Source organism: Gymnoscopelus braueri (genome assembly GCF_963280865.1).
Source record: "Gymnoscopelus braueri genome assembly, chromosome: 6".
Lineage (NCBI taxonomy): Eukaryota > Metazoa > Chordata > Actinopteri > Myctophiformes > Myctophidae > Gymnoscopelus > Gymnoscopelus braueri.
Genome location: NC_137607.1, coordinates 14,149,732 through 14,163,397, shown reverse-complemented (window position 1 = coordinate 14,163,397; position 13,666 = coordinate 14,149,732). Strand labels below are relative to the sequence as shown.

At 41.9% G+C, this 13,666-nt stretch overlaps 1 protein-coding gene across 1 annotated transcript; it reads left to right on the top strand.

The window, feature by feature from the left end:
* Nucleotides 1-5,800: 5,800 nt before the first annotated feature.
* LOC308086820 (retinoschisin-like) lies at nt 5,801-12,772 on the top strand (the record flags this gene model as incomplete). Its single annotated transcript, XM_080430465.1, has 7 exons — nt 5,801-5,855; nt 7,403-7,504; nt 8,917-8,942; nt 9,418-9,601; nt 11,450-11,591; nt 11,810-12,005; nt 12,602-12,772. 7 exons carry the CDS (start codon nt 5,801-5,803, stop codon nt 12,770-12,772), a joined length of 876 nt encoding a protein of 291 aa, XP_080286591.1.
* Nucleotides 12,773-13,666: the final 894 nt, after the last annotated feature.

Sequence of the window (13,666 nt, the reverse complement as noted above, 5' to 3'; positions counted from 1 at the left end):
CAAAACTGTAAAGAGAAAATACCATGATACCTTTTTAACACATAATACATATATATTTTGTATTAATGTTATGATATGCTTTATCATAAAAATCTTGTTGTTTTACCAATTAGTTGGGGAGGACTTGCAATATCCTCACGGCCACAGGTTGAGAATCAGTGTACTAATGTATTATGTTTTTATTCAGCAGATTTGTTTTCTCGACCCTAACTGGTCCATTTGGTTCCATTTGTAATTGTATACTGTCAGAGTTAAAGGGGGTCCTTGAAATGCAAACGTTTGAGAACTACTGCATTATACTATAGATATGGAATTCACAGAAGGTGTAATTTATTACTACTACTACTAGGCCTATTAATACTGCTACTGTAGTAAAATTATTATTAGTGTTGTTATAATGTGTAGAATAGTGTTAATACTGTATTAACTGTGTTTCTACAGGGAGGAGAGATGACTGAAGATAGATGTCCTGTTCATTTCCCCATTTCCCTCTATGAGAAGATGAGAACAGCTGAGGTATGTGTCTGTCTGTCTGTCTGTCTGTCTGTCTGTCTGTCTGTCTGTCTGTCTGTCTGTCTGTCTGTCTGTAGATCGGATTAAAGTGGTTATACTGAAAATCACTGCCCTAGTGAACACTTGTAATTTCTGTGGTGTTATAATGGTGGTATCCTGTTAAATCTTACTTCTTGAACTCATAATGTTTAGCAGTTGTCTAACTGCCTCTCTCTCTGTGTCTGTGTCTCTCGTCCTCTGCAGGTGGAGTCCAGGATACGTTTCATCAAAGACAGTCTGGTCCTACTCTCTCGTCTCTATGACAACGGCGACCCGTCCACCGTCGCTGCCTGGGACGCCCGCAAGATGGAGGAGTTCCTGGTCATCGTCCACAGACAGGCGGACGAACTGAAGACCTGTGTAAGTAATGAATATATAAAACACATAAACAAAGATAGAAAAAATATGTAGGCCTACTGTGTATATTGTACTATTGATACTGTGTGTATCTCAAACCTTTTTGTGCCAGGGACCCCCATGTTAGATTTGTGTTGTTAAAAGTTTTCAAAATTATTCCAAATTAAAAAATAAATTAAAAACATGCAAGATTTTTTTTTTAAACTGCTGATCTCACTTGCTATGCGTTGTGAAGCTTGTAGTTCGGCTATTTTCAAAGGACCCCTGGGGGTCCCCAGACCCCAGTTTGATAACCACTGCTTGAGGCTACTACTAGGTATAATAATAATAATAATAATAATAATAATAATAATAATAAGTATATGTCTGTCCTCCAGCTGCCAGTGGAGAAACTAAACAGGAAACTGAGACGATACTACAGGAAACTGTACAAGAATGTTCTCCTCAACATGGTAAGAACCTGTAATACATCCATACCTGTAGTATTAGTATACAGTATATTATTACTGTCGGGTGGAAACGTTGTATGTCCAAAACTGTTCCTTTTTTATTATTATTTAAATATCTATAATCTATATATAGTATCTCCATATTGAAATGCAAGATTTCTGAACGACAGCAACGAAATAGTATTTAGTATGGTAACACTACTATTTAAAGTACTACTTTCAGAGTTAGTAGTATTCATATTAACAGTATTTAGACATAGTTAGGGGTTAAGTGTCTTGCTCAGGGACACCTTGACACATTGCCGGGCATCGAACCTGAGACCTTCTGCTTCCCAGGAGGGCTCTCTACCCATTCAGCTATGGCCACCCCTAGTTTTATTATCTGTACTTATTTGTGTAGTCTCAGGGTTAGCAGCAGTATTATTGGTTTTAACAGTAGTATTTCTGTGTACTTTCAGAGTTTAACAGTAGTATTTCTGTGTACTTTCATAGTTTTAACAGTAGTATTTCTGTGTACTTTCAGAGTTTTAACAGTAGTATTTCTGTGTACTTTCAGCGTTTTAACAGTAGTATTTCTGTGTACTTTCAGAGTTTTAACAGTATTTCTGTGTACTTTCAGCGTTTTAACAGTAGTATTTCTGTGTACCTTCAGAGTTTTAACAGTATTTCTGTGTACTTTCAGAGTTTTAACAGTAGTATTTCTGTTTCAGGGTTACAGCAGAGCAGCATGGGAGCTGATCAGGAAGGAGAGTAAACATCATCTTCAACAACTTCATCTGCTGTTTGCTACGCTGACACCACACACACACCACTAACACACACACCCGCGCACACAATAGACAATTATAATTGTGTGCTCTATTGATTTATTTTCTGTGAAAATATTTTGAGTTCAAAGTTCATACAAAAAAATATATTTATTTATATTTATAGAACGGGATCAACCATAGAGCTAGGGATCAACTGGATAGAAATATGTTGTTGTTTTTTTATCAACTCTATTTTAAACAAATAGATATGTTTAAAAAAAAAAAAGTTTACATTACAATATCTTATTGTAGCGACCCCACAGAAGTGGCCCGCTCGCAACTCACTCCCGTATGGGAGCTAGTTATTTATTTATTTATTTTCTAGTCTTTATTTATTAATTTATTTTATATATCTGTGAGAAAATGTTATAATGTTCCTGTGTTGGTATTTATTTAAACTGTGGTGGCATATTACAGTTTTATGACTTTGTTAACGAGAAAATAGATGAACTGAATAAAATGAAATGCAATTTATGGATAGTTGTGTACTAGTTTGTACTCGTTACAGTAAAAACAAACAGATTTTATTCATTCCACACAACTACTGACACACTGTCAGGTCTATAGTTATATCAGTGGTTCTCAAACCTTTTAATTTCAAGGACCCCCGTAACTCTCATAGTGTACAAACAGAACCAAATGGGTCCAGTCCCCCATTTGTACACTCTCTGTGTTAGACCTGTAAGGGTCCATTTGGAACCCCCTCAAGGAACCCTGAGGGTCCCTGGACCACACTTTGAGAACCACTGAGTTATGTAGTGTTGAGACTTATCTCATGCTGTGTAAATGGTGGCCCCTGGTGGACTTCTATTCTCTGTCAAAACAGAAAGAAAATATGTTTTTCTGTATTTATTTTCATTTCCTTTTAGTCTGTTGTAATATGTGGAGTAAGTTATTCATTCAATCCAGCTGGTAATTGTTTCATCAGTTGATTGGTATATTTTTTGTATTGGTAATGATGAATTATGTGTCATTTACTCTGTAGAAACCATGGTGTGGATGGACAATAAAACTACAAAAGCTGCAGTTGTTGTCCCGTCTGTTTGATTGGAGAATACTAGGCGGTCAGCTAGTTTACAGAACCTAAGAAAGGTTCAATAGGTTCAATAGTAGTACTATTAGTACTAACAGCAGTACTACTACTACTACTACTACTAATAATAATAATAATAATAATAATAATAATACTGTCAGAACTACAGAATCCCCATTTTCCACCAGTCTGAAATCTAACCTCTTCAGACTCCACCTACTCCCTAGTACTCACCTCTTTAGACTAACCCCCTAGCACTCACCTCTTCAGACTCCACCTCACCCCCTAGCACTCACCTCTTCAGACTCCACCTCACCCCCTAGCACTCACCTCTTCAGACTCCACCTGTGGCCTATATGGGGAGTTGCGTCATGATCCAAGCAGGAATCCAGGGGTGGAGGGAACGTTTTTGATTGTACAACCTATTGTACGACCTATGGCTCAATGTTATAGACCAAAATGCAAAGCAGCTGCTGTGGCACCTTCATGAGTCAGATAAAAATAATGTGGGGCCTACTGGGAGTGTGCACGCAAGGTTGTTTTTATTGCCCCACACAAAAATAAATAAATATATATATATAAATGATAATAAGGATAAATGAACGTTGAGAATTGTACTGTGTAATTGTCACCCAGAATATAATATAAATTATTTAACATACTGCTTATCAGTTCTATTTTGATAAGCAACTTTTGTATCTTCTTTGTCGTGGTATAAATGAGCAGGGATGAAGTTGAAAGGTGATTTCCTCCGCAAGCAGAGATGGAAAGTGGGGATTTCTCACTTCCACTGTCCCTCTCTCTCTCTCCCCTGCCTCTCCTTTCCCTCTTTCCTTTTCTGTCTGTCTGTCTGTTGTACATCATATGGCTAAATGTTATAGACCAAAAAGTGAAGCGGCCTGTTGTGGCGCCTCCATGAGTCAGATTTAAAAAATAAATGGGGCCTACTGAGACTGACGGCGATGGGTCTAGCGGTGTCTGAGATTACCTGTGGGTGCTGATAGGGAATTTTCCATTTTGCAGACCATGTGCACACACGCACAGATACACTAATACAAGATGCACACACACATACCATAGAATTCTAGACATATTGTCTCTGGTAGAGAATGTTTTCCAGACATAAAACTAGTCAACCGCAGTCAATAAGATAAAACATGTGCCAGGTGCAAGCTGTAAATACAGCAATAATTCGCAGGTTGTGACAGTCCGAGCTAGGAGGACCGTGGAACCGAGTGGATAGCTTGCAACCTATGACCTTCAAGGCTGTAGGTCTTCTAGGAACCCCCTTCTGCTCTCACACTTTAGTTTTGCCAAGTTTAACCAAGGCCATTGTTTCAGGCTCAGAGAACGTGATGACAGACTTGATAAGGGTCTGTCCCTCCCTTTTGGCTGTCTGGGAGGGTCCCGGACGCTTTAAAACAGTCTGTCTCTGTATTATTCTCTCATGTTACTTAAAACCTTTATCTATTCTCGAAAGACATTGAGGTTGCCCTCATTTTCAGTGTCGTCGAGATACACATCACAGTACAATTTCATTTTCACATCAAAATGTATATCAATGAATGATGAAATGATAAAACAAAACAAAAACAAAAACAAAACAGAAATGTTCCCCTATCGTGTGATACAACACACATTTAAAAGCATCTGCAGATACTTGTGGGTAGGTCTGCAATCAAAGATTTAAATTGACCATATGTTATGGGGGAACAGATCTTAAATTTAAGCTTTAGGTCATTCCAAGTGGTTGGGGCACTAAAACAAAGGGCTGTTTTCCCCAGTTCAGTGTTTACTTTGGGGACCTTTAGCGTGAGCCAGTCACTGGAGCGTGTCCTATATATTACAGGATTCCAATCCAGCAGAGATTTAATATACAATGGTAAAGACCCATCAATTGCCTTAAAAATAAACAGGTACCAGTGTTTGTTTTGCCTGTCGGCCAACGAAGGCCAACCCACTCTATCATACATATCACACTTGATGCCTGAGCTGACTGCAACTTAACCATCCGTGCACGTATTCAATAAAAAAGTTCACAAAGTTCTAGTGAGATCATACGATTTTAGCCACATCAGTGTGCAGACACAAACCCACACACACACAGAGACACACAAATACAGGGGGAAATATAGTCTTCGCCTGCCGGCCTGGTGAAGACAATAAAGCAGGCAGGCAGGCAGGCAGGCAGGCAGGCAGGCAGGCAGGCAGGCAGGCAGGCAGGCAGGCAGGCAGACAGACAGACAGACAGACAGACAGACAGACAGACAGACAGACAGACAGACAGACAGACAGACAGACAGACACACACACAGAGGAGAGCAATGCATCCAGGGCTTGATAGGGTTGAATGAGGGAGGTGTGTGTGTGTCTGTGTCTGTGTCTGTGTGTGTGTGTGTGTGTGTGTGTGTGTGTGTGTGTGTGTGTGTGTGTGTGTGTGTGAGCGCGTGCAGATAGATGCAGGGTATTGGATAAGAAGACCACGGGTGGCCTATGGATTACAGTAATCCTATATCCGGGGCAGCTTCTCCAGCTATGTGTATATATCTCCACACATCACATTCACAGCAGCCAGCAGCCACAGCCCAACAGCCTTGACCATGGAGTTGACCGGCCGCTGTGTCGCCCTGCTGTCCCTCCTACTGCTGTCGCAAGGTAAGTTCACCGGACTGACAGAGAGACAGAGAGAGAGAGAGGGGGGGGGGGGGGGGGTGTCACATGAACCCAGTGGTGGAAAAAGTACTGACATTTGTTACTTAAGTAAAAGTATCAATACTGCAATGTAGAAATACTCTGTTACAAGTAAAAGTCCGGAATTCAAAATGTAATTGAGTAAAAGTACAAAAGTATTGGTATGAAAATGTACTTAAAGTAACAAAAGTAAAAGTACTCATTATGCAGAATGTTCCAGTTCAAGTTTTCAAATGTATACAAATATTTTGAAAGTAGCAGATCTACAATCTCACAATGCGTTGCATCGCAACGCATTGTGAGCTTGTAGAAGTGGAGCTTGTAGAAGTGGAGCTTGTAGAGGTGGAGCATTTAACTAGTAACTAAAGTTTTCAAGTAATTGTAGAGGAGTAAAAGTATAATATTTGCCTCTGAGATGTAGTGGAGTAGAAGTAAAAGTATTTGATATTGGAAATACTCAAGTAAAGTACAAATACCTCAAAATTGTACTTAAGTACAGTACTTGAGTAAATGTACTTAGTTATTTTACACCACTGCATGAACCCTAGCGTCCCTATTCTGGGGCGAACGTTCAGCAAAAAATAGTAGCTCAAGCTTGTCAATCTGCTATTTTCGGTGAAGAGGGAAAAAAAGAAGCAAAGACCTATGGAGGACCCGGACCTAGTTCAGAGCCCTGGGGGACCCCGGTCGATGGAATATATTGCTGTTGTCGGGGCAGAAACGTCTTATCTCCATATTTTAACTTTTTGTGTTTTTTTCCGTAAATTAATGTCCTACTTGATCGTACTACAGCGTCTCACAAAAGCATCAAAACTTTTTTGAAAGGACATAATGAGGTTTCCACCCGACAGAGACGATATAGGATTTAAAGTTTTTGAAACAGAACATGCACTGCAACGTGTTCCAGACACATGTCACCTCCTCCAGGTGATAGTGGCCACTTGCCCCGGCAAATGACAACAACGTGAAGGCGTTTTCTGTGCTGCTGAAGTAAAGTGAATTTCAGCACCAACCACATTTTAGTCTGTTTTTAATGGCTGCAGTGGCGAATAAATTATGCTACTCGGCGTTTGATTATCAACAACGTTTTTTTGTTTAGGAATTATTTTTCTTCAGTGTACTCGATCCGCTACAATTTTATATAGTTTTCCTAATAATAGCTGTAGGTATAGGGAATGTACGGTTGACAGCTGCAATCTTTTGTTTTAAAGATTTTCATTTTGGGCATTTTATGCTTCATTTCAGCTAGGTCAGTGTAGAGAGACAGGAAAGCCAACAGCAGAGGGAGAGGAGAGAAACATGCGATACAAGATAGGGGTTGGATTCGAACCCGGATCCTTAGGAGCATAATGGTTTGTGCTAGCCTGATTATCAGACTGAAGAGTGGCGGGGTCTATGGTCTGGAGCCAGGCTAGGTCTGTGCACTAACTGTCCGAGTCCCCAGGCAACCCTTACAATGCTGTTTTAACAGCCCTGTGTTCACATGTGTAAAACACCACTCCAATATCCAGTTCAATCTTGGACTGAACTGGCTGGATGCAACAAAAACAAACTCAACAGCATCACACAAGACTGCCTCCGACTGGCCTTCCCACACCCTAACTCTGTGACATGTACGACAAAGCCTTCACACGCCTAGCACTCACAATAGCAAATGACAATGATGACCTCTTCAATCGTCACTTCACTAGAATTGATTGAATATTTTATTAGGCAAAAAATATTTAAACGGCACAATTACATTTATAATACTTTGTCTAAAAGGACTGTCCAAAAAAATCCTTGCAGTCTTGTTTCCATTGGGGACCTTGGTATAACAATAATAATGCCATCTGGATGGTGACATAGAACTGTGGGAAACGTCGAAATGTCGCTTTAGCAGGCCTGGCTGTCTTAAACCCCAGCGTCCATTATTCTGGTGGGAACATTAGCCAAAAACAGCAGATCTACAAGCTCACAATGCGTCGCGGGCAGCTATTTTTGGACAAGATATTTGGTGCAGACAGACAAAGTGGTCTAAGTACAGTTCAAGTTCAGTTCTCTAAGACTACGGGTGTTTAAGTGGTTAATGCACAGGCTTTAGCGGCAGCAGACCAAGGCACCAAGCTCGACCGACACACACACACACACACACACACACACACACACACACACACACACACACACACACACACACACACACACACACACACACACACACACACACACACACACACACACACACACACACACACACACACACACACACACACACACACACACACAACGACTGGCCAATAAGAAATAAAGACCAGAGTATTGCAAGCAACAGTGCCAACTGCCTTGCTGACATGTTGTGTCTTAACACATTGAATGCCAATCGCGTAGATCTACGCGAACCTATTTAAAGCCGCAGCGTGCCAATCGCGTAGATCTACGCGAACCGCCGATTCCCATTGAAATTGCCCCAGGTGCACTTTCCGAATTTTTTTGATCCATTTCCGTTTCCGGTTTCCGGTCGGAAACAGAATTATTGGGGTTCCGGTTTTTTCGATCGTATCCGCTTCCTGTCTGGGATCCTGTTTAAAACTCGATTTTCTCGGTTGTTGTTTTTCTCCTCGCTGATCACTGTTTAGCGTTGATCCGCTGTATCTTCAAGATGGCGGCTCGGATTTGGAAACTATTTTCGCTGGCCGTTTCCCACAGATCCGCTGTGTGTTTAGAACCAAATGAACGCGCACTTTTAACTTATTTAGCGAGGTCTGTGGCGACATGAAAAAAACAAAAAAACAACAATAAAACGCTGGCACTGGTGAGTACATTATGAGATTAAACTCTGGCATGGAATGTGTAAGGAAGTATGGATGTATTTTGGAGATTATATGTATTGTCTTTACTGTTGTGTTGTGTTGTGGTGTGTTGTATGCTACTGTTCCCTATCTGTTTTTAACAACAATCAGGCTGTGAAAACAAATGATAACAAATGTAAATCTTTTCTAACGTGCCTTTTTGGTGTGACTTTCATGCATGCGTTTACGTGGTCTAGTGCTGACTGGTGTCCACTCACAGGAGGTAAGTGACCTCTGCTAAACCACTTATAGAGGTGTGACTCACCCATCAGGTTCTGGAAGCATTGAGAGTGCTAGTAAAAAGCTACAGAAAAGGGCTAGTGTACACATTTGTAAACAGAAATGGCACACTTCACCCATTTTCAACCTAATTGGTCCTCACTAAAGCTCATTATTTCCATTTCTGTCTCAGGGTTCAGTTCAGACATCATCGGTAGGCATTTCAATTTCTATTTCCTTTTTTTAAATGCAAGGATACTGGCTTCTATTTCACCGTGCTAACTTTACAGGAAGAGAAAGGGCCAGGCTGTAGTTTCTATTCTATTTTTTCATTTGTCAATGTGCGACCCCACCATCACCTACCCATGACCCCACATTTGGGTTCCCGATCCACAGTTTGAGAACCTTTTAACTTAAGTATTTAGTATACGGACGGTTTAAAGTAGTGACCATGGTGTCACGTGATGTTCCCCTGGCAGGAGGAGCAGGAGGACGAGGTGGTCAGCCTGGAGGAGGAGCTCCAGGAGGTCGAACAGGAAGTGATGAAGACGTGGACGGCGCGCACGGGTAAAAGCTGCTCCTGTGACTGCGATGGGCAGCTGTCCTCACGCAACCGCACCGCCGCTCGACGGAAACGCCCCATCTCACTAGACTGCATGCCAGGTAGGATATATAGGAGGCTCCTGACTATTGATACAGGCCTTCATTTTCCCCATCAGTCCCTCTGTTTGTATGGAGGGTTTCCCCCAGAGAGGGGAGAGGGGAACCGCCTAGGACCTCCTGTCTCTGGGTCTATAACCCATAGGAGACATCTGATTGGGATCCTATGGGGAGATACGTATCCTATAGGGCAGTGGTTTTCAACTTTTTTCGCGTCAAGGACCCCCAAATTGACACATAATTAGCCCGCGGACCCCCATTTGAAAAGATATGCCAGGGACTCAACCATTTTGATTTCTTAGGGGTCATAATCTACACTATATCATCATCATTAGTGTTCATTTAACTCTGAGAGTGTACAAATGGAACCAAATGGACCCGTTAGGATCCATTTGGTTCCATTTGTACACTCTCAGAGTTACAGACACATAAGGGTCAATTTGGTTCCTAACTATTAATTTGGCTGGGGACCACCTGGAACCCCCTCAAGGACCACTGGTGGTACCCGGACCACTGGTTGAGAACCACTGCTATAGGGCATTGGTTCTCAAAGTGGGGGTCCTTGGAGGGGTACCAGGGGGTCCCCAGCAAAATTTGTTAATATAGCGTCACAATCATTTTAACCACTTTAACCATATTCTATAGTTTGAGTATTCAAAAATAGCAGATCTACAAGCTCATAGAGCGTAACTTTTTGAAAAATATGGAAAATGTGCATATCTTATAATATATATTTACATTTTTAACTCAAATCTTTTCTTCTGGAGGTCCCTGGCACAAAATATTTTCAGATGGGGGTCCACGGCCAGATATATATCAATTTGGGGGTCGTTGGCATGAGAATGTTTGAGAACCACTGCTATAGGGGAGACATGGAGTCCCTGTGTGCCTTGGACTGAACGGAAGCTCAAAACAAAATTCATGTGTCAAATTTGTCATGGGTGAAACCATACTCTGCTGCACTACTCATCCCATAATGTGCTACAGTATGCAACATAACACAAAAAAGTTTGGTAGATAGGTATTTCTCTGTTGGAACAATAGGTCTTTACCTTTGGGAAGTCTGTTTATTTCCCTTTGAAATGGTGCCCCGTTTGTAAGGAACATATGCATTTGTGGGATGAGCAACTCAGAGTATGTGGGTTGCGATCGCCCCTCTCTGGGAAAGATACTCCATAAAAACAGAGGGACTCTATCGGAAAACGAAGGCCTGTCCCACAGATAAGATTAGTGGAACAGCCCCTTAATAATGTCCTGGAGGTCTGTTAGCCTGGGATCCTATGGGGAGACAAAGAGCCCCCATGTACCATGTCTCCCCATACGAATCCCACTCCAACAGACTTCCAGGGGTGCATGTTCCCCCGGGTACTAAAAAAACTGGCACAATAAGAAGCTCAAATTGTGTGTGTGTGAGAGTAATTAGCTTGCTGAGTGTTGGTGGATAATCTCATTAGTAGTGGAACGATGTGATGAGATTAGGGAGCCCAAAATAGGGTGCGTCCTTTACCTATAAAAGCAAGATGCTGCACGGAGACGGTGGATTCGTCGCATCGCAGCGCATTGTGAGCTTGTAGATCGGCTATTTTCAAATGGACGAAATGTATATAGGGCTGAAGTGGTTAATGTATGTTTTGTAATAATAATAAAAATCTACAAAGTAGAAAGGTTTCAAATAATTGTAGTGGAGTAAAAGTACAATATATGCCTCTGAGATGTAGTGGAGTAGAAGTAAAAGTACAGAAAATTGGAAATACTCCGGTAAAGTAAAAATACCTCAAAACTGTACTTAACAGTACTTGAGTAAATGTACTTAGTTACTTTACACCACTGGCTAACATTGTGTGTCTACAGAATGTCCGTATCACAAGCCCCTGGGCTTTGAGGCAGGCTCCGTCACACCGGACCAGATCAGCAGCTCTCATCAGGACGAGTACACTGGATGGTACGGCTCCTGGATCCCCAACAGAGCCCGGCTCAACAACCAGGGCTATGGGTCAGTTACTGTTCCATTCACATCACTCACACACACACACACACACACTAGGTCTGGGGACCCCCAGGGGTCCTTGAGGGGGGGGGGGTTCCAGTGGGTCCCCGGCAAAATCTGTTTGTAGGCTATTCTGCTATTTTCAAAAAATCTTGAAAATGTTTAACTTCAAATCGAAGATTGGTGATTTAAAATTTAAATATCCTGTTTTTGTCTCCTGTCAGGTGTGCCTGGCTCTCCAAGTTCAACGACGTGAGCCAGTGGCTTCAGATCGACCTGAAGGAGGTGAGTGTGGTGTCTGGCATCATGACCCAGGGCCGCTGTGACGCAGACGAGTGGATCACCAAGTACAGCATCCAGCATCGCACCGTGGAAACACTCAACTGGATCTATTACAAGGACCAGACGGGCAACAACAGGGTGAGGACACCGCAAAACTCTGATGGTTAATTTAACCACTTCAACTGTAGCGTCCCGATTGGGGCGACAGTGGCTCAGGAGGTAGAGCGGCCGCTTGAGAACCGGAGGGTTCCCAGTTCGATCCCGGCTCCCCCAGGGTTAGTGTCGAAGTGTCCTTGAGCAAGACGCTGAACCCCTAATTGCTCCAGGTGAGCAGGTTGGTGCCTTGCATGGTTTCCTCTGCCGTCAGGTGTATGAATGGGTGAATGTAATGCACATTGTTCAGGCTATATAAATGCACAATTTACCTATTATGGGGCGCTTGTAGAGGATTGGTTTTCAAAGCAGTGGGCGCAGGGTTGATTGTGCTGGTAACACAGACCAATGTGTTAACTTGTGCTTCCTCTCTGCCAGGTATTTTACGGTACCACAGATCATGTGTGCTTACCCTCTTCTAGGTATTTTACGGTAACACAGACCAATGTGTTAACTTGTGCTTCCCCTCTTCTAGGTATTTTACGGTAACACGGACCAATGTGCTAACTTGTACTTCCCTTCTTCTAGGTATTTTATGGTAACACGGACCAATGTGTTAACTTGTACTTCCCCTTTTCTAGGTGTTTTACGGTAACACGGACCGATCCTCCACCGTCCAGAATCTCCTGCGTCCGCCCATCATCACCCGCTACATCCGGCTGCTGCCGATGGGCTGGCACACCCGCATCGCTGTACGCATGGAGCTGCTGCTCTGCATGAACAGATGCAACAACGCCACACGCTGCAATTAGCTGGAGAAAAAAAACATTTGTAGTACAGCTTGTAGATCGGCTATTTTCGTGTACCGTGAATAAAGTATGAATCAAGGTGTGTTATTTCCTTGTCACCTCTAGAAGGCAGCAAAGGCAGCAATAATGTAGTCCTGCAATATTGTAGCGCTATACGGCTGCCTTACAAGAAACCAATACCTTAGGCCACGAAAACAAGATGAATAATTTGGCTGGTGATAGCTCATGGCTTGCAGAGGTAAACAAACCAATAATTCTGGATTTTTGACATCCTGACAACATTATTAAAGTGATTATTTAACAATCAGTATTTATTTTCATACCTTTTTAAAAGTTCTGTGGATGTGTTATTGGATTTTTATTATTCGCTTTCATAAAAGTTACCCATTATAACCTTTAAATTGGGCGCAAATGTGACACAATGATTCACACAATATGGAATATCCATACACTTCTTCTCATGTACACGATTGATCTTGCATTTGATTCTGTTCAAGATTTTGTTTCTTTGGTGAGGTCTAAAATAAAGTGTGGGGAAGTGGACAACAAGTGTCTTTTAATATTTTGTTGCTGTCCGGCATCACCATATTTCAACGTTGTTTTTTCATAAATTCATGCCCTTCTTCATGTAGGTTTCAAGCTCACAATAAGCTCACGTTTTGTGAGCTTATAGATCGGCTAATTTAACTATTTCTGGTTTCAGGAACGATATCATCTTTTTTTGTATAAATGATGCTAATGCCCTTCTCGAATGGCAAGTCTTTTAATAAAACTACAGCAATGAACAAGAAGCACTTACATTTCACACACCTCCTTTAAACAAAACAGCCAGCTATCTTTCTTTCTTCTTTTCTTTTACAAAAGATTCGAATCAAGGGTAAAGAATCAAATCAAGGG